The 20948-nt window shown below is 36.8% G+C and overlaps 1 protein-coding gene across 1 annotated transcript in view; it reads right to left on the bottom strand.

Annotated features, from left to right (window-relative positions):
• The window catches only part of FBXL17 (F-box and leucine rich repeat protein 17), a 533735-nt gene that overhangs the window by 368971 nt on the left and 143816 nt on the right, over positions 1–20948 (bottom strand). The window contains exon 5 of the mRNA XM_039469518.2: positions 11825–11932. Within this exon, the coding sequence (XP_039325452.1) occupies positions 11825–11932 (108 nt within the window). The remainder of the gene's footprint in view (positions 1–11824; positions 11933–20948) is intronic.

The following is a 20948-nucleotide window of genomic DNA, read 5'->3' as shown; positions in this document are numbered from 1 at the left end:
AACAAAAGTATTCAGGAGGTATAATAAACCTTCATGTCTTAAAATCTAGCTTGATTATCAATATTTTACATTTTTTTTCTTTCAGAAACAGGTCTCACTTTTGCCGAGGCTGGAGTGCAGTAGTGTGACTGAAACTCACTGCAGCCTCTAACTTTTGGGCTCAAAGGATCCTCTTATTTCAGCCTTCCAAGCAGCTGGGACAAGCATGTGCCACCATATCCAGCTAATTAAATTTTTTTTTTTTTTTTTTTAGAAACAGGGTCTCTTACCATGACTCCAAAAGGCATGTCCCTTATTATCATACAAGCCATCCTCCCGCTTCAGCATCCCAAGCACCTGAAATTGTAGGCACAAACCACCATACTGGCCCAATATATTCACCATTTTTGTTTCCTTTATTGGCCTAGGCACTTTTGTCTTTTTCTTGTTTTTAGTCCCATTGTAATATTTTAAGGCAAATCCCTAATACTGTGTCATTCTACCAATAAATAAAGTATGTATCTCTTACTAATAAAAATTTAACAAGCATGCCACTACCATCCTTGGCAAAACTAACAATACCTTATTACCATCCAATAACCATTTCACATTCAAGTTCTCTCAATATTCTAAAGAATATATATTCTAATGTTGTTTTGTTACTATCAGGATTTAAGCAATATCTCCACATCACATTGAGTTGTTTTGTCTTACGTATTTTCTAAAAAAAAAGTCTCTGTTTTTCTTCTACAATGTTTTTTCTTGGAGAAACTGGGTCATCTTGCCTTAGACAAATCTAGATTTAGCTGATTGTCTTTTTGTGGTGTTACTTAACATAATGCTTTAATCCCTGTAAATGGGTAAATACAGAGGCAGATTAGATTCAGCCTCCTGGTTTGTTTTTTGTTTTTTTTGTTTTTTTGAGACAGAGTCTCACTCTGTTACCCAGGTTAGCGTGCAGTGGTGCGATCTCGGCTCACTGCAACCACCACTTCCTGGGTTTCAAGCGATTTTTGTGCCTCAGCCTCCTTAGTAGGTGGGCTTACAGTTGCCCTGCATCCTGCCTGGCTAATTTTTGTTTTTTAGTAGCAAGAATACTATATAAGTGATGCTTGTAGTCTCTACCACATCACGCATCACGAGTACTTAAGGTCTGGCTGTCTCACTTTTCTTCATGCTAAGACTGATCAGTGAGTCAAATTGTATCAACTTCTTCCCTCCACTATGATATTCCTAAATGAGAATATCAATCCACATCCAATCGCTTTTGCTTTTATTGACGATGAGCATTGCCTTGGTCCATTATTTTACAGTAACTGCAAAACTGTAATTTTCTAATTCTATCATTCCTCTTCCATTTGACAAATATTTGCATTTCTTAGCATTTTACAGATGAAACAAAACTTTTTCATCTGGCTCATTATACTCGGCAGAATTATTTTGAGATTAATCCATGCTATAGTATGTATCAGTAATTCATTAATTTCACACTGTGTATAAATACACAGTGGTATCCCATTGTATAAATATGCCAGATTGTTTATACATACACCAACTGACAGAGGTTTGGGTGGTTTTCAGTTTGGGACTGTTTCTAATAAAGCTGCTATATGGATCCATGTCTTTCACTGTACATGTGTTTTCACTGATCTTGGGTAAATACCTAGTTGTGGAATGACTATCATATAGCAGGTACACATTTAACAATTTTAGAAGTTACTAAAGTGTTTACCAAAGTGGTTGTACTATTTTACTTTCTCACAATGTATAAAATTGGACCACAAGTATGTGTAATTAGACCATATACCTATGATAAAATTTACTTCATCAGTTAGGCACAATATGAGATTAATAACAATAACTAATAATAAAATAGAACAATTATAACAATATGCTGCAATAAAAGTGATGTGAATGTGGTCTCCCCGATCCCCTCAAAATATCTTCTTATATTGTACTTTGAGTAACTGATACCACTCACAGAAAGTGAAACTGTAGATAAGGGAAAAGGGACTCTCCCCTTAATTTGCATGAAATTTCCATTCATCTAAATTGTTGAATTAATAGAGGGTTCTGGTTTCTCTGAATTCTCACCAACACTTGATATGGCAAGTATTTTTAACATTAATCTAATAGGTGTGTGGTGGTATTTTGCTATAGTTTTAATTTGCATGTCCCTAATCCCTAATGCTACTGAACATCTTTTCATATGCTTATTTTCTTATTGAATTTTAGTAGTTCTTAATATATTCTAGACACAATTAGTTTATAAGATATATGTTTTTCAGTTTTTTTTTCCCCAACCTGGGGCTTGTCTCCTTTACAGTACAGGGGTCCCTCTCCCATACCTGCAGTTTCACTTCTCATGGGTGGTATCAGTTACCCAAGGTACAGTTCCAGAAGATATTTTCACAGGGTGGGGGAGACCACACTCACATCACTTTTATTATAGCATATTGTTATAATTTTTCTATTTCATTATTAGTTATTAATCTCATATTGTGCCTAATTAATGAATTAAACTTTATCATAGGTATGTATGGGTAAGAAAAATCATAGTATACAAAGACTTGGTACTATCCATGGCTTAAAGCATGCACTGGAGGGTGTGGAATATATCCCATGAGGATAAGGGGGAACCACTGTACATGTCAAAGAGCAGATGATTTTAATTTTGATAAAGTGTAATTTATTAATATAAATTTATTAATTGATTTATTAATTTTGATCATGCTTTTGGTATCCTAATTTAGAAATCTTTGTCTAACCCAAGGTCACACAAGTTATCTCCTATATGTTCTACTAGAACTTTTTTATTGATACAAAATTTACTTCCTATAAAACTCATCCTGATAAAGTATACAGTTAAATGGTTTTTAGTACATTGAGTCACTTGTGCAACCATCACCAATATCTAATTTCAGAACATTTTTATTAGACCAGAAAGAAACGCAGTATACATGGGCATATTCTGGACATTTCGTATAAACAGAATAATAGAGAGAAATAGCCTTTTTAGCTATCTTCTTTAGCATAATGCTTCCAAAGCCATGTTATGGCATGTTTCAGAACATCATTCTTTTTCGTGGCTGAATAATATTCTACTGTACGAATATACCATATTCTGCTTATACATACATGAGACGATAGGCATTTACATTGCTTCTATATTTTGGCTATTGTGTATATAGCTGCTGTGGGCATTCATGTACAAGTTTCTCTTTGAAACCTGTTTTTAATTATTTTGATTCTATATTTAGGATTGAAACTGCTGGATCATATGGTAATTCTATATTTAACTTTTTGAGGAACTGCCTGTTTTTCATAGCAGCTGAATAATTTTATATCCCCACCATTTATGTACAAGGGTTCTACTTTCTCCACATCTTTGTCAACATTTGCTATTGTCCATGTTTTGATTACAACCATCCTAGATGTGAAACTGTACCTCACTGGGGTTTCTGATTTGCATTTCCCAGTCATTTGCATAACTAATAATGTTGAGCAGCTTTTCATGTACTTGCCAGCCAAGTATATCTTCTTTGGAGAAATATCTATTCAAGTCATTTGCACATTTTTAAAAATTAGGCTGTCTTTTTGTTGCTAAGACATGAGTTCTTTATATATTCAAGACACTTACCAGATACGTGATTTGCAAATATTTTCTCCTATTCTGTAGATTGCCTCTTCAATTTCTTGAGAGTATCCTTTGAGTTTTTAATTGTGATAAAGTCCAACTTATCTTTTTTTTCTTCTGCTGCTCATGCTTTGGTATCATATCTAAGAATCCATTACTGAATTCAAGGTCATGAAGATTTCTTCCATGTTTTCTTCTGAGTGTTTCATAGTTTTAACTCCTACATTTAGGTCTTTGTACCATGTTTCAGTTAATTTTTATATACGGTCTGAGGTAGAGGTCTAATTTCACTCTTTTCCATATGGACATCCAGATATCCTAGCATCATGTGCTTAAGAGACTCTTCTTTTCCCGCTGAATGGTTTTAGAACCTTTTCAAATATTAATAGGACACAGATGTGTGAGTTTCTTTAGGGAGTCTCAATTCTTTTCTATTGACCTATATATCTATTCTTACTTCAGTACCATAATGTTTTGATTCTTATAACTCTGTAGTAAGTTTTAAAATTGGGACAAATGAGTCCTCCAATATTGTTTTTCTTTTTTGAGATAGTTATGGCTCTTGAAGTGTCCTGCAATTCAATAACAATTTGAATATTACATTTTCCATTTTAAAAAGCTACTTAGATTTTTATAGAGATTTCATTGTCTCTATAAAGTGCTTTGAATAGTAATATTGCCATCTTAACAATACTAAGTATTTTCAGATGAACAGTGGATGCCTTTTCATTATGTAGGTGTTCTTTAATCCCTTTCAGTAATATTTTGTGAGTTTCAGTGTACAAGTCTTGATATCCTTGGCTAAATTTATTTATAAATGTTTTATTATTTTTGATAATAATGTAAATGAAAGCTTTTTCCTTTACCATTTGCAGACTACTCATTGCAAATGAGTAATAATAATAATAATGCTTCTTTTTAAAATCTTTTTAATTTTTTTAACTGACAAAATTTGTATGTATTTATGGTGTAGAACATGATGTTTTGATATAAGTAGCCATTGTGGAATGGCCAGACCAAGATAATTAATATATGCCTTACCTCACATAGTGAAAGGAGTTAGTTAGCTTGCCTTAGGGAGATAACAAGGGAAGGGTGCCAGAGAGCCCCCTGCCCATGGGTCAGTGTCTCATCCCCACATAATGTAAAAAGCAGCCTTAGGAAAGATTCAAGCGGCTCGGGGTGTTGTGCCTGGAGACATGCCCGTGGCTGCACAGATAGAAGAACCTCCGGCCCATTTGGATAAGAACTTGCACAAACCTCCAGCTCACTCAGATAAGGGAACAAGGCCTGGCACAGAAATGCCTTTGTCTTCTGTATAGTCAACGGGCTCCCAGGTAAAGTTTCTTCTTTTGTGGGCATGGGCATAGCAGTCTCCAGTGAGTTCTGGTGGGTGCTCTACTTTACTTTATTTAGACTGTAAGTCTGGCCCCTATGAATCGTCACCCCAGCCACTGACTGATCCCAGGCCAAATTGAGTCACACGTTCGCCAAGACAGTCTACAGACTAAGCACATTCCTTCCCTTTCCCAGTTCATAAAAACCCGGGAGCCCAGCCCCATAGTGGATACTCCCATTCTGGACACCCTTTCTGCTGGCAGAGAGCTTTCTTCTTTTCCTTATTAAACTTTCCCTCTAACCTCACCTTTGTGTCCGTGCTCCTTAATCATCTTGGAGGTAGGACAAGAACTCCAGGCATTATCTCAGACAATGAAAGTCTGTTTCAATATCGTATTTTTTGTGGTAGACTACTTAAAATTTATTCTCTCTGCAATTTTCAAGTATTCAATGTAATTGTTAACTGTAGTCACTATGATGTACTATAGATCTCTTGAGCTTATTCTTCCTAACTGAAACTTTGTATTCTTTGACCAGCATCTCCTCAATCCCTTCCCTCCTTTTAGCATCTGGTAACCACCATTCTAATATGATTCTATGAGTCTGACTTTTTTAGATTCCACATGTAAGGAGACCACGAAGTGTTTGTCTTTCTGTGCCTGGATTATTTTACTTAATGTAATGTTCCCCCGGTTTCATCCATGATGTTGCAAATGACAGAAATTTCCTTCTTTTTTAGGGCTGAATAGTATTACATTGTGTGTATATACTATATTTTCTTTTTCCATTTATCCTTTGATGGACATTCCATGCTAACTTTGGCTACAGTGAATAGTGCTGCAATGAACATAAGCATGCAGACATTTCTTCAACATACTGATTTTATATCCCAGCAGCACTATTGCTGGATCTTACAGTATTTCTAATTTTCTTGAGTCACTTCCATAGTGTGTTCTGTGATGGCTATACTAATTCACATTTCTACCAAAAATGTACAAGAGCTCCCTTTTCCCTACATCCCCACCAAAACTTATCTTTCCTCTTTTTAATAATAACATTCTGACAAGCGTAAGGTGATATCTCATTGTGGTTGTAATCTTCATGTCCCTGATGATGTGATACTGAGCATTATTTTCATATACTTGCTGGTAACTTGTATGTCTCTTTTTGAAAAAATGTCTGTTTGGGTACTTAGCCCATTTTTCTATCAGGTTGTTTGTTTTCTTACTATTGAGTTGAGTTCCTTATATATTTTGGATATTAACTCCTTATCAGATATATGGTTTTGAAATATTCTCTTCCATTCTATAGGCTGTCTTTTCACTCTGTTGTTTCCTTTGCTATAGAGATACTACGAATTTTTGTATATTGATCTCCTAGCTTTGATTTATTCTGAGTGGCTAACCAACTTTGCTTTTCTGGAGTCTATTAGGTCATGGCATATTATCATTTTAAAATATTGGTAGATACGATTTTCCAAATTTTTGCTTATTATTTTTGAATTTATATTCATGAAAGATAGTAGTGTTCAATTTTCTTCACTTAGAGTGTCGTTATCAAGTTTTTTTTTATGTGGGTAATAATAGTCTAATTTCTAGAGGACTTGTGTTGAATTGGTATTATTTATTACTTAAATACTTGGCAGAATTCAACAATGAAGTCATCTGGGCTTAGAGTATTGGTGAAAAATTTTTAACTACAGATGCAATTTCTTTAAGAAATACAGGAGTATTCGGTTATCTATTTATTCTTAAGTGAGCTTTGGTAGTCTGTTTTTCAAATAAATTTTCCATTTCATCCAAATTGTTGAATTGACAGGCCTAAAGATGTTCATTGGCTGGGTGTGGCAGCTCATGCCTGTAATCCCAGCATTTTGGGAGGCTGATGCAGGTGGATCACTTGAGGTCAGGAGTTCGAAACCAACGTGGCTAACATGGTAAAACCCCATCTCTACTAAAATTACAAAACGTTAGCTGGGCCTGGTGGTGGGCCCCTGTAGTCCCAGATTCTTGGGAGAATCACTTGAACCCGAGAGGCAGAGATTGCAATGAGCCAAGATCACATTGCACTCCAGCCTGGGCAACAAGAACAAATCTCTATCTCAAAAAAAAAAAAAAAAAAAAAAAAAAGATGTTTATAATATTCCCTTGTTATCCTTTTAATACCTGTAGTTATCTGTGGTTTTGTCAACCCCTGAGCTATAACATTGGCAACTATTTCTCTTTTTTTTTTTGGGGGGGGGGGTCAGTGTAACTAGAGATTTATCAATTTTATCTGTCTTATCAAATCACTAGTTTTTGGTTTCATAATTTCTTCTCTTCTTTTTGCTTTCCATTTCATTGATTTCCTCTTTCATCTTTACTATTTCCTTTCTTTTGCTTACTTTGGGTGTAATTTGCTCTTCTTTCTCAAATTTCACAAAACAAAAGTCGAAGTCATGATTTGGAATATTTTTTCTCATATTGGTATTTGTTTCATTATTTTTATCTAAGTAGTACTTTAGTAACATCACACTGAATCTGATACAATGTGTTTTCATTTTTCATTCATTTCAAAATACTTCCTAATTTCTCTTTTGATTTTGTCTTTACTCACGGGTTATTTAGATGAATGCATAAGAGGAGTCACCCACAGATCTCTGGGATTCTCTATGCAGTTCTCTCCATTCCAGTGTTCTGTCCTCTGAAATCTGGCTGTTCTGGTCTCCCTGGCCTTTCTGTTCTGTTTCGTCAACTCAGACAGTCTGCTATGCATTACCTGAGTTAGCCCCTTCCTGTGCTGCAGTATGGAAACTCTTTCAATGCAGTAAACTGAGACAATCATAGCGCTCCTCTTGCCTTTTCCCATATCGTGGGAGACCAATGTCCTTGGTTGCCTGATATCCAGTGTTTTAAAAACCACTGTTTCATATATTTTGTCTTTTTTTTTTCAGGGAAGAGAGTAAATTTGGCCCCTGGCCGGGCGCAGTGGCTTACACCTGTAATCCCAGCCCTATGGGAGACCAATGCACGTGGATCATGAGGTCAGGAGTTCAAGACTAGTCTGGACAAGATAGTGAAACCCTGTCTCTACTAAAAATACAAAAATTAGCCAGATGTGGTGGCAGGTGTCTATAATCCCAGCTACTCAGGAGGCTGAGGCAATAAATTGCTTGAACACAGGTGTTGGAGGTTGCACGGAGCCAAGATTGTGCCACAGCACTACAGCCTGGGTGACACTGTGAGATTCCATCTCAAAAAAAAAAAAAAAAAAAAAAAAATTGGCCCGTTACTCCACGTAAGCTGGAAGAAGTTCAGTTTCATTTTTCTTATATCATTATAAACCCATTAGATTTATTTTAATTCTTTGCAGAATCTTCCTTTTCAATGCTCAAAATATCCCAGCTTAAGTCAGTAGGAGCTATTTCACATTGGCTTTTGGGTCCTTTGACATGTTCCTTCTAGTCTCTTTAGTGACAAATGACATGCAGGTCCCACAGTCTAAACACTGAAGGTAACTATATATTTGCATTTTCTGAACTTGTTTTTAAAAGTGGAAAAGAGAGCAAGATAGAGAGATTTTATATTTATATAACAGGTACACTACAATGAAAAGAACACCCTTGTGTTAGAGGAGACCCAATTCTACCGCATACAAGTCACTAATACTCTTAACTGTTACATATAGACCTCAAAAATTCTTATCTTTGCTTCTTAAATATGGACCTCTAAGTTTCCAAACATTGTCCCATAAATCTGACTTTTTCTTATCAACCAGTGTGCATTCAGTCTGGTAATTCTGGACTCTCATTTACACAGTCATAGCAGCTTAAAAAGAAGGCTTCTTATCCTAATATTGCTTGATATTAGCAGAATCTAAGTAACAACGGTGTGCCATCAGTAAACAATACAAAGTAAACGAGAATTCAGTCAAGCCTGAAGAAATCAAAATAAAATTAAATCCAAGGGACCATAGGAGGATACCAATGTCCTTCCATCTATTCCCAATCATGTGTTCTCCTGCCCTTGATTTAACAATCTCACATATCACAAATCTCCAATTTTCCCTTCTAACCTACTATATTAGACTTGATACTTCTTAGTTTCCATGAGAGCCCCTCACAGTCCCTTCCAGGCCAATGATTCATAAATTCATAAATTCTTCAGGGTGTAAGAACTCCAAATCTGATGACAGATCATCTAATACAGGCACATAATTTCAAAGACAGAGAACTAAGATACAGAGATTTTATGCTCCTTGCCTCTCTTAGTAAACTTAAAAAGCCAGAGATGTAGTGACATCATTTGTTAGATTTTTCTAAATCATGTAAAAACACATTTAGGTTGATAGCTCTCAACACTCTATCTCATATCTTCCTGATTATTTATTTTATTATGTACTACGATGATAAGGAAAACACAACTTTTTAAGGGGGTGTTTATATAATTACAAACATTTTTGTGAATGTCTTAGTAACTGGTATGAAAACACTACCAGAATACAAATCTCATAAAATAAAAAGCATTAATTTTATTAAAAACTGAGTTCTACCCTTTTCAAGAGATAAACCAATTAAAACAGCTTTGCAGAACCTATGCATGTATAAAATGTCTTCTTGCCTTTACTTGAATCCAGAAAACTAAGCAACACTAGTCACTTAGTTGTACAACAGTTTTCTCATCAAAGCAAAGGCTCTGTTGAAGAACAAAGATGTTCCTCAAAACTTTGTGAACTAACTCTGAATCCAATAGATTCTGATTGTTAACAGACCAAACCAGCAATCCTTGCCCATAATCTTCAGAAGAACCATCTCAGCAAATTGAGCTTTCCAATACAGACGTTTGCTGTAGCTGTGTTTTATCACAGAGAATAATTGTGATCTTTTAAGTACCAGTGTACCACAATTTTTGGCCATCTCAAAATGCTCAGGGAAGCACTCACTGATCTAATAAGTCTTGTTTTGTCGTTAATGAGTACAATTTCAAGTGATCATAAAAAGCCCACATATGGCCATCACAACACTTGTTGTGCACAATCTGTTCAACCAAAGGCATTTTTACTCTACACCATAAACAGCATTAAATGTGACTAGAAAAACTCATCTACCAAGATGTTCAGGCCAAGGTTATAGAAAAATGAATCAAAAATTATAGTTACATATGGTCTTGGTTACACTAAGATGTTCTGATAGAGCAATAATTGAGAATAACAGGCCTATCCTCTCAGGCCTATCCTCTCCCCTAGCTTTAGGCTCTGATCTTCAAAATAAAATTAAAGCTAATCAGTCCTTTAAGACACAGTACAACTGCAGGCTGTCTTTTAGATTCACTAGACTAGAATAGTGATTTGATTTCTTAAAATCAAATTTTGTACTGATTTTCTAGCAATTTAGATACTATGGCATTTGGTTTTTGTTGCTGTTGTTGTTGTGTTGTTGTTGCTGTTGTTTTGAAACAGAGTCTCACTCTGTCACTCAGGCTGGAGTCCAGTGGCACGATCTTGGCTCATTGCAACCCCCACCTCCCAGGTTCAAACAATTTTCCCATCTCAGCCTCCCAAGTAGCTGGGATTACAGGCACACACCACTACACCCAGCTAATTTTTGTATTTTAGTAGAGATGGGGTTTCATTGCATTGGCCAGGCTGGTCTGAAACTCCTGGCCTCATGTGATTGGCCTGCTTTAGCCTCCCAAAGTGCTGGGATTACAGGCGTGAGCCATCACACCCTGCTGACATTTGTGTTAATATTAATAGTTAATATTTACTTAGCATTTACTGTAGTCTCTACTCTCATTCAATCATCTTTTATATATATATATATATATATATATATATATATATATATATATTACCTTATTTAATACCCTAAAAAATAATTTTCCCACTTAGCTAAGTGATAGACCCAATAACCCAACATGAGGTTATAATGGCATCCAGGGTCCTATTGACTGTGTGGCCCTACCATAGTCCTAGGTAACTCATAAATATTTGCTCATTTCCTAGGGAGTAAAGAAATACATTATATCCCATTAAAGTGTAAGCTCAAAGAGATCTGAAGACATCAAACTGAAAGAGACCTGGGATCTTACCTGGTTTTTTTCATCATTGTGTTGTCAATATAGCAGCTTTCTAATAGTTGTGAAATGAAGGAAGGTTGAAGAAAAAGGTTGCTTAGCTATAAGCTGGAAAAGGCAAGACTCACCTCATTTTCCTAGGTACTATAGGATAGAAGTGAAGGGTATACAGTAACAAATTTCAGATAACACATGGGTAAATTTTATAGTAGCTATATTTTTCCATTACACAGATGTGAGAGTTGGCTTCTAATTATTTTAGAAAAATAATTAGATCAATAATAATGATCAAACTGCCAGTTCTTTTGTAATTTCTCACTGATGTGTCATCTCTACTGCTGGAAAGCAGTATTTCTAAAAATAAGAAATTTCATATAATTGTTATATTAGTGAACTCTCTGAACGACAACGTAAGTTTATGTCACATATTCACCTCTCTTTTCACTTTACATATTCAGCTTGATCATATGCACTGATCATATTCACTTTTTAAAGCCAAATACTCATAGGATCTAGTGATATATAAGCACTTAAAATTCAATCAAAGTATCTTCTAAGCGCAATGTATTACATTTAAATGATTCTTGTCATATATATTTCTTTGATATATATTTCATAGCCATTAGCAATGAAAAAGCAAAAAGCTTCTTGTTTAAATGAGTATTCCATTTCAGAAAGTATAAGTTTGGTATTGCTTTCTTCAACTCGTTTTAACTTTATCAAACACTAGTATACTTCTATAATGGTCTGACTATCCCTTATTCAAGTAAATTCAACAATTTAGGGCTCACGAAGGAAAAGCAGCCATAGTACCTACCTTGGTTAGGTGAATGACTCCTTTAGAAGTGACTGAACAACCCATGAAGCCTACATATTGAAGCTCAGGACAGTGCTCAGCAAATGCTTTCACCGACTGATCTGTCACCTAGGAAGACATGGATAAAGTTATTCAAGGTGATAGTTCGATGAACCCAAGGATTTGGCTCCTGAAAATCCCCTCGGCCCCACCTTGCATCACTACTATTTCCCTCTCTGTTAGATGGTTTGAGTCAGCATACAAACATGCTATAATATTCCTGTATTTTTAAAAGTCCTCTCTTGACCCTACATCCACTTCTCATCAACCCTTCTTCATAGAAAATGACTCAGTGATGTTGACACTGGCTACCTCTACTTCTTTACCTTTGCCCCTCCCTCTGTCAAACTATATATATTTTTATATATGTATACACACACACACACACACACACACACACACACATACATATACATATATATTTGTTTGGTTGGTTTTTGCTTTTTTGGTTTTATTTTCATTTTTATTTTATTTTATTTTTATTATTTTGAGTCAGAGTCTCACTGTGTTGCCCAGGATGGAACGTAGTGGCACAATCTTGGCTCACTACAATCTCTGCCTCTCAAGTTCAAGTGATTCTCCTGCCTCAGGCTCCCAAGTAGCTGGGACTACCACCACCATGCCCAGCTAGTTTATTTTTTTGAGACAGAGTCTTGCTCTGTCACCAGGCACCAGGCTAGAGTGCAGTGGCGCGATCTCGGCTCACTGCAACCTCTGCCACCCGGGTTCGAGCAATGCTCCTGTCGCAGCCTCCCAAGTAGCTGGGACTACAGGTGCACACCACCATGCTCAGCTAATTTTTGTACTTTTTAGTAGAGATAGGGTTTCCCCATGTTGGCCAGGATGGTCTCAATCTCTTGACCTCATGATCCGCCCTCTTCGGCCTCCCAAAGTGCTGGGATTACAGGCGTGAGCCTGGACTTTGTTGTTGTTGTTGTATTTTTAGTGAAGACAGGGTTTCACCATGATGGCCAGGCTGGTCTCAAACTCCTGGCCTTAAGTGATACAGCCTCCTCGGCCTCCCAAAGTGCTGAGATTAGAGGCATAAGCAAACACACCAAGCCCATATATATATATATATATATATATATATATATATATATATATATTTTATTGATGTTTAATTCACTTACCATAAAATTTACCCTTTCAAAGTATACAGTTCAGTATATTCACAAGGTTATGCACCATTATCAATATCTAATTCCAGAACATGTTCACCACCCTTCAAAAACCCCATGCCCATTAACGGTCATTTCCCTATTTCCCACTGCCTCCAAGTCCGACAATCTGGATTTTCCTATTCTAAACACTTTATATAAAAATAACTACACAATTTGTGACCATTTGTGACTGGCTTCTTTCACTTAGCATAGCTTTCAAGGTTCGTTTATGTTACAACAAGTGTTGTAATTTCCTTACTTTACAAGGCTGAAAATACTCCATTGTATGGATATACTACATTTTTATGGTTGAATTATGTCTTAATATTCCTATTTTCAAATCATAACCCTCAGCACCTCACAATGTGATCTTATTTGGAAACAGGGCTGCTATAGTTGTAAACAACTAAGTTAGAATGAAGTTGTATTGGAGTGGAGTGGGCTCCTGGTCCAACATAACTGGTGGAGCATAGATGCACACACAGGGAGAACATCATGTGAAGACTGAGTTATGCAGCCACAAGCCAAGGAACACCAGATTGCCAAAAAAGTACCAGAAGTTAGGCGAGAGGCCTGGAACACATCCTTTCCCAGCACCTTCAGAAGGCACATGGCCCTGACAACACTTTGATCTTGGATTTCCAGGCCCTAGAACTGTGATACAATACATTTCTATTGTTTAAGGCACTCAGTTTGTGGCACTTGGTTATAACAGCCCTAGCAAGCTAATATACACATTTTCCACTGCCTCTTGATCTCACAGTAATCAAGTTTTTGTCCCTCTCAATCATTGTCACCATTCTATTAATTAAATGGTCAATCTGAGTCTTCATCCGAACATTTCAGCAACATCAACTAGAGAAAACTCCAGTTGATGAGTCTTCTGGAAACAATTCATTAAGTTGCTTCTTGGGTATCACACTATTCTGGCTTTCCTCCTTCCTCACTGTTGGCTCTTGGTCACTTGGTTGAGTCTATCTCATCTCAGTCCTCAGCTCATTTCTCTTTTCCATCTTACTTCATTCCCTAGCTGATCAAATCTAATCTCATGGCTCCTAAATAACTCTCCTAGACCCTCTCTGTCTCTGAGCACAGTTTGATTTTCTTCATAACACTTATCACTACTGATCACATTACACACTTACTCACATATTAGTTTGTCGGTCTTTCCCTTTGAAAATAACTCTTCCTTCCTTCTCCTCTAGAATAACCAACCATTCTGGTTTGCCTCAGACAGTTTCAGTCTTAGCACCGAAAGTCCTATGACCCAGAAAACAACTTAGTTCCTCCATCGGCAGCTAGAATAATCCCTGGTACTTAGTAGAAAATACTGAAAGTAAATAAATTGTTTTTCCTTCTATGTACTCCATCATACTTTTTACTCCTACTTTATTTATTTTTAGACAAAGGGTATATTTGTATTATTTTAATATACTGATTTTTAAAATATCATTGTACTAGTGGCTCTATTTTCTGATATAGTTCATGAGTTTTATGAAGACTTTTTTTAAAAAGTGGGAGGAGGCACATTTTTTACACCAGTGACTCAACTTTGATCTGTACCATGATTAATTTTCTGTATCAACTTGACTATACCATGAGGTGCCCAAATATTTGGTTAAACATTATTCTGGGTATTTCTGTGAGAGTTTCTGAGTAGTATTAACAACTGAATCAGTAGACTGGGTGAAGCAGATTGCCTTCTTCAATGAAGAGAAACTTCATCCAGTCTGTCAAAGGCCTGAATAGAACAAAAAGTCAGGGTAAGGGAGAATTGGTGCTCTCTCTGCCTATCTTCCAGGTAGGACATTAGTCTTCTCCTGCCTTTGACTAAGACCTGCACTGGAATTTTCACCATTGGCTCTCCCAGTTCTCAGGTCTTCAAACTTGGACTAGAATTTATACCATTAGTTTTTGTACTTCTCAGGCCTTCAAACTTGGACTGAGACTATACCACTGGCTCTCCTGGAACACTACATTGCCAAATGGAGATCTTGGAACTTCTCAGTCTCCATAATCATGGAAGCCAATTCCTACCACCAATCTCTAGAAAAATATATCAACAGACATATAGACAATATCCTAACGGTTCTGTTTCTGTGGAGAACCCCTAAAAAAAACCTTGAGTATTACAATCCTGAGCTTTATTATATTAAAAACTCAGAGCTGAAAGGAGTAAGGCCCAAGGAACTGTATTTTCAGCAAGTCCCCAAGTGACTCATAAGCATGTGAAAGCTTGAGTCCCCAGTGCTGCAAAGAAGTTACACTGACAGTGTTTGGTTTTTCTAAGCAGCCCTGCTTCACATGAATGGCAGAATAAAATTCCTTTTTTATCTCCCCACTTCCAAAAAATATCCATTTATAGACTTATCTTCTTGTAATTCTGCTTAAATATTCAAGGTTTCCCAAAGATGTAGCTTATAAAAGAAAGTCCAAATATTCTCCATCTTATTCTTAATATCAGATTCACTTTCTTCACAGTCAAGATGAAATCAACAAGTTTAACATCTTTGTTAGTTTTTCAAACAGCTGCAACTTACATCTCTTTGGCATTAGCTTTAGTATGGGTGACTCTTTTTTATCTTCCTTATCTATGCTGAATGGATATTGGGAAAAGAGGTATGTGCATAGCATTAATACTAAAACAATCATAAGAACATTTTCCTAAAATAATGAAACCAACAGCATCTACGGTACATGTGATAAAAGATTAATTCTCCCCTCAAAAGTAAAGTATGCTTAAGCATATTAAGACTAAGGGTGCCATTGATAAATTAAAAATAGGCTTCCTGATACTTAGCATTCTAAAGGCATTATGTTAACAAAGAATATTTAAGGCACTAAAATCGCTGGAAGCTTCAATGAAACTCAATCACTATTAAAAAACAAAAAAGGGTACAGAGGTTAAGTACATGGTCAGTTGGTTAAACACCCTGCTCAATTTCAGTCTAACATTAAGTTTTCCCTATATCTGTCTTCGAGGAGAAGAGAAGAACTCAAATAAGGATTAAGGGCACAAGAAAACTCAGGTCCAAGAGGCCAGAGCATTCAGAGAGGAAAAATGGGGTTTAAAAATGTGCTTCTTGGGTCTTTCTCTTTCAGCTCAAGCAATTAGAATAAGATAGCTCAGAGGAACCTCTATCAACAGGGTCCTGGAAAGCAAGCCAAGAGTGTGTCGTGAGGATAGAGAAACACTGTTGTTAGGACTGGGTATGTTTTAGGAGACTAATAAAAGGGCCTTGAAGATTTGGGTGGCATCCAGCTCCACTTCCAAAAGAGATCAGATAGGGATTTGGGGCAGAAGGTCTGGCAGAAACAGAGTACAGATTACAGGAAGCAGGTACTGGTGAGTATCAGCTTCTCTGGGACCCTGGAGTCTGACTGCCTAGCTTCAAATCCCAGCTGGACCACTTACTAGCTGTGTGATTTTGAACAAGTCATTTCTCCTCATTCTTTAATATAGAGAAAATTACAGTACCTACCATACAGGGTAAAATGTGAAGGTAAAATAAGATAATGTATATAAAATGTTTTGAACAATGTATGACACATTGTCATTATTCAATAGCTTTTAACTATTATCATAATCACTCCAGGTTCCCCTTTCTTCTGTATTCTGATTGTTAGGACTAAAGGGCTGAAATGTGTAAGAGATTATTCAAAAGGAGTGTAGTTAAAGCATTCTAGTTTCTTCTCCTGGTTATCACAAGAGATCCTGATCTTAATTTGGGGGTCTTCAGTTATAACATGAACTATGAGATGGCTGTGTGTAAGGAGACATAGGTGAAAGTTTGTTATTGACTCCCTATGGTAGAAAGAATCCCATTTTGTCAAGGCTCTTAACCTAGATGCACAATAGATTCACCAAACAAGATTTCTGATTTAATTTGCTGAATAGAGCTCTGCATCAAATAAAAATTTATTTTAAGAGCTCCCCAAGAGATTCTAATGAAGAAATTCTAATGCCTTCCATTGAAAGTGTGGTTCTCATACCAGCAGCAATGACGTCACTTTGGAATTCGTTAAAAATGTGAAATCTGTAGATTGCTTTTAGCAGTATGGTCATTTTCACAATATTAATTCTACCCATCTATGAGCATGGGATGTGCCTCCATTTAATTCCCATTAAAATACCACTACCATTCTTCACAAGCTAGAAAAAAAATCCTAAAATTTATATGGAACCAAAAACGAGCCGACATAGCCAAAGCAAGACTAAGCAAAAAGAACAAATCTGGGGTCATCACATTACGAGTTCAAACTGTCCTATAGGGCCACAGTCCCCAAAACAGCATGGTGCTGGTATAAAAACAGGCATATAGACCAGTGGAACAGAACAAAGAACCCAGAAATAAACTCAAATACATACAGCCAAGTGATCTTAGACAAAGCCAACAAAAACATAAAGTGAAAAAAAGGACACCCTATTCAACAAATGCTGATGGGATAACTGGCTAGCCACTTGTAGGAGAATGAAACTGGATCCTCATCTCTCACCTTATAAAAAAATCAACTCAAGATGAATCATGGACTTAAATCTAAGACCTGAAACGATAAAAATTCTACAAGATAACATCAGAAAAACCATTCTAGACAGTGGGTTAGGCAAAGACTTCGTTACCAAGGACCTAAAGGCAAATGCAACAAAAACAAAGATAAATAGGTGGGACTTAATTAAACTAAAGAGCTTCTGCACAACAAAAGGAACAGTCAGCAAAATAGACAGACAACCCAAAGAGTGAGAGAAAATCTTCACAATCTATGCATCTGACAAAGAACTAATATCTAGAATCTACAAATAACTCAAAATCAAGAAGAAAAAACAATCCCATCAAAAAGTGGGCTAGGGTCATGAATAGTTCTCAAAAGAGGATATTCAAATGGCCAGCAAATACATGAAAAAAAATGCTCAACATCACTCATGATCAGGAAAATGCAAATCAAAACCACAATGCTTAATCCCGCAAGAATTGCCATAATCAAAAAATTAAAAAGTAATAGACAGTGGCATGGATGTGGTGAAAAGAGAACACTTCTACACTGCTAATGGGAATGTAAACTAGTAAAACCACTATGAAAATAAGTGTGGAGATTCCTTAAAGAACTAAAAGTAGAACTACCATTTGATCCAGCAATCCCACTACTAGGTATCTACTCACAGGAAAAGAAGTCATATGAAAAAGATACTTGCACATGCATGTTTATGCCAACAGAATTCGCAATTGCAAAAATATGAAACCAGCCCAAATACCCATAAATCAACAAAGGGATAAAGACACTGTGGTATATATACATGATGAAATACTACTCAGCCATAAAAATGAATGAATTAATGGCATTCACAGCAACCTGAATGGGACTGAAGACTATTATTCTAAGTGAAGTAATTCAGGAATGGAAAACCAAACATCACATGTTCTCACTCATGAGTGGGAGCTAACCTATGAGGATCCAAAGGCATAAGAACGATACAATGAACTTTGGGGACTCCGAGGAAAGGGTAGGAGAGGGGTGAGAGATAAAAGACTACAAATTGGGTTCAGTGTATACTGCTCAGGTGATGGGTGCACCAAGATCTCACAAATCACCACTGAAGAGCGCTGTCATGTAATGAAATACCACCTGTTCCTCAGAAACCAATGGAAATACTTCTTCTTTAAACAAAGCAAAATCTAAAGACATAAGAACAATACAATGGACTTTGGGGGAAAAGGTAGGAGGGGGCAAGGGATAAAACACTACAAATAGGGTGCAGTGTATATTGCTCGGGTGATGGGTGCACCAAAAACTCACAAATAACTACTAAAGAACTCACTCATCTAACCAATTACCACCTGTACTCCAATAACTTATAGAAAAAAATTTTTTAAGCAAAATAGTAGGTCCTGGCACAGACCTATTGAATCTTAATCAGCTTTTAGCAAAATCCTCAGGTGATTCTTATACACCTTAAAGCTTGAGAAATACTACTCATGAGATAAAAGACTATGTCATCTTCTTGCGGTGAGATGAAGCAAAAACTAAATGGCTATATCATAATCCAAGCACTATGCATAATTTTTTAAACTGCTTTATTGAGATACAATTTACATACCATGAAATTCATTTGTTTGGAGTATAGTTCATGACGTTTTAATAAGTTTACACAGTTATATAATCATCACCACAATCCAGTTTTGAACACTTTCATGACACCACCCCAAAAATTCCCTCTATCCTCTATGTTCATGTGCAGTTAATCACAGCTCTCACCCACAGGCAACAACTGATCTACTTCCTATCTCTATACTTTTGCCTTTTCTAGAAACTTCATATAAATAGAATTGTACCATAAGTAGTCTTTTGTCTCTAGCTTCTTTCACTAGTGTAATGTTTTGAGATTTATCCGTGTTATTCCATGTATCAGTAGTAGTAGTAATGGCACAATTCACCATTACCCCTGGTGATCTACTAGCAAAATTTTTGCTTCCTACCCCTGTTTTCATGACATTACATTCTGCTGGCCTAGAGGTCTTAGTTCTAGAACAGGCGTCCCCAAACTACGGCCCAAGGGCCGCATGTGGCCCCCTGAGGCCATTTATCCGGCCCCCCCGCCGCACTTCAGGAAGGGGCACCTCTTTCATTGGTGGTCAGTGAGAGGAGCACAGTATGTGGCGGCCCTCCAACAGTCTGAGGGACAGTGAACTGGCCCCATGTGTAAAAAGTTTGGGGACGCCTGTTCTAGAAGAAGGAACGCTGCCACCAGGAGACATAACAACGATTCCATTAAACTGGAAGTTAAGATTACCATCTGAACACTTTGGGCTCCTCCTACCTTTAAGTCAACAGGCTAAGAAGGAAGTTATACTGTTGGCTGGGGTGACTGAACTGGGACTATCAAGATGAAATCAGTCTACTACTCTATAATGGAGGTAGGAATAGTATGCATGGAATACAGGAGATCTATTCAGGCATCTCTTAGTATTACCATGCCCTGTGATTGAGGTAAACGGGAAACTACAACAGCCCAATCCAGGCAGGTCTACAAATGGTCCAGACCCCACAGGGATGAAGGTCTGAGGAAAAAAAAACCATGACTTGCTGAGGTGCTTGTTGAAGGCAAAGGGAATACCCAATGGGTAGTAGAAGGCAGTCATCAATACCAGCTGCTACCACATGACCAGCTGCAGAAATTAGAACTGTAACTTTCATGAGTATTTATTCCTTCTTTTGTTAAAAACATGTTTGTACATGTGTACAATTATAATAAGAAAATATCTTCATTTTATTTCTTTTTCCTTTATTATGAGACATAAGATTTATTGACTTCACATCAGCATTTAAGTATTGTTAACTTCATGAAATTGTATTTGGGTTGGGGATTGGTGAGTTTCCAGTTGTATGAAGGATAATTGTATTATGTTAGGTATAATTATGACCTTATTATTGTCTTTATCTGAAGATTATGTATCATCTCAGGAGATGTGTATGGGTTCAAGTTGACAAGGGGTAGACTTGTGATGATTAATACTGAATGTCAACTTGATTGACGGATGCAAAGTATTGATCCTGGGTGTGTCTGTGAGGGTGTTGCCAAAGGAGATTAACATTTGAGTCAGTGGCCTTGGAAAGGCAGACCCACCCTTACTCAGGTGGGCCCAATCTAATCAGCTGCCAGTGAATATAAAGCAGGCAGAAAAACATGAAGAGATGAGACAGGTCTACCCTCACAGCCTACATCTTTCTCTCATGCTGGATGCTTCCTACCCCCAAACATCAGACTCCAGGTTCTTCAGTTTGGGGACTTGAATTGTCTATCCTTGCTCCTTGCCTTGTAGACAGCCTATTGTGGGACCTTGTGATCATGTAAGTAAATACTTAATAAACTCCCATATATATAGATATATGCTATTAGTCTGTCTCTCTAGGGATCCTTGACTAAT

Source organism: Saimiri boliviensis, chromosome 1 (assembly GCF_048565385.1).
Source record: "Saimiri boliviensis isolate mSaiBol1 chromosome 1, mSaiBol1.pri, whole genome shotgun sequence".
NCBI classification, from domain to species: Eukaryota; Metazoa; Chordata; class Mammalia; order Primates; family Cebidae; genus Saimiri; species Saimiri boliviensis.
Note: the sequence above shows the minus strand (reverse complement) of the source record. Positions and strands in the feature narration are given on the sequence as shown.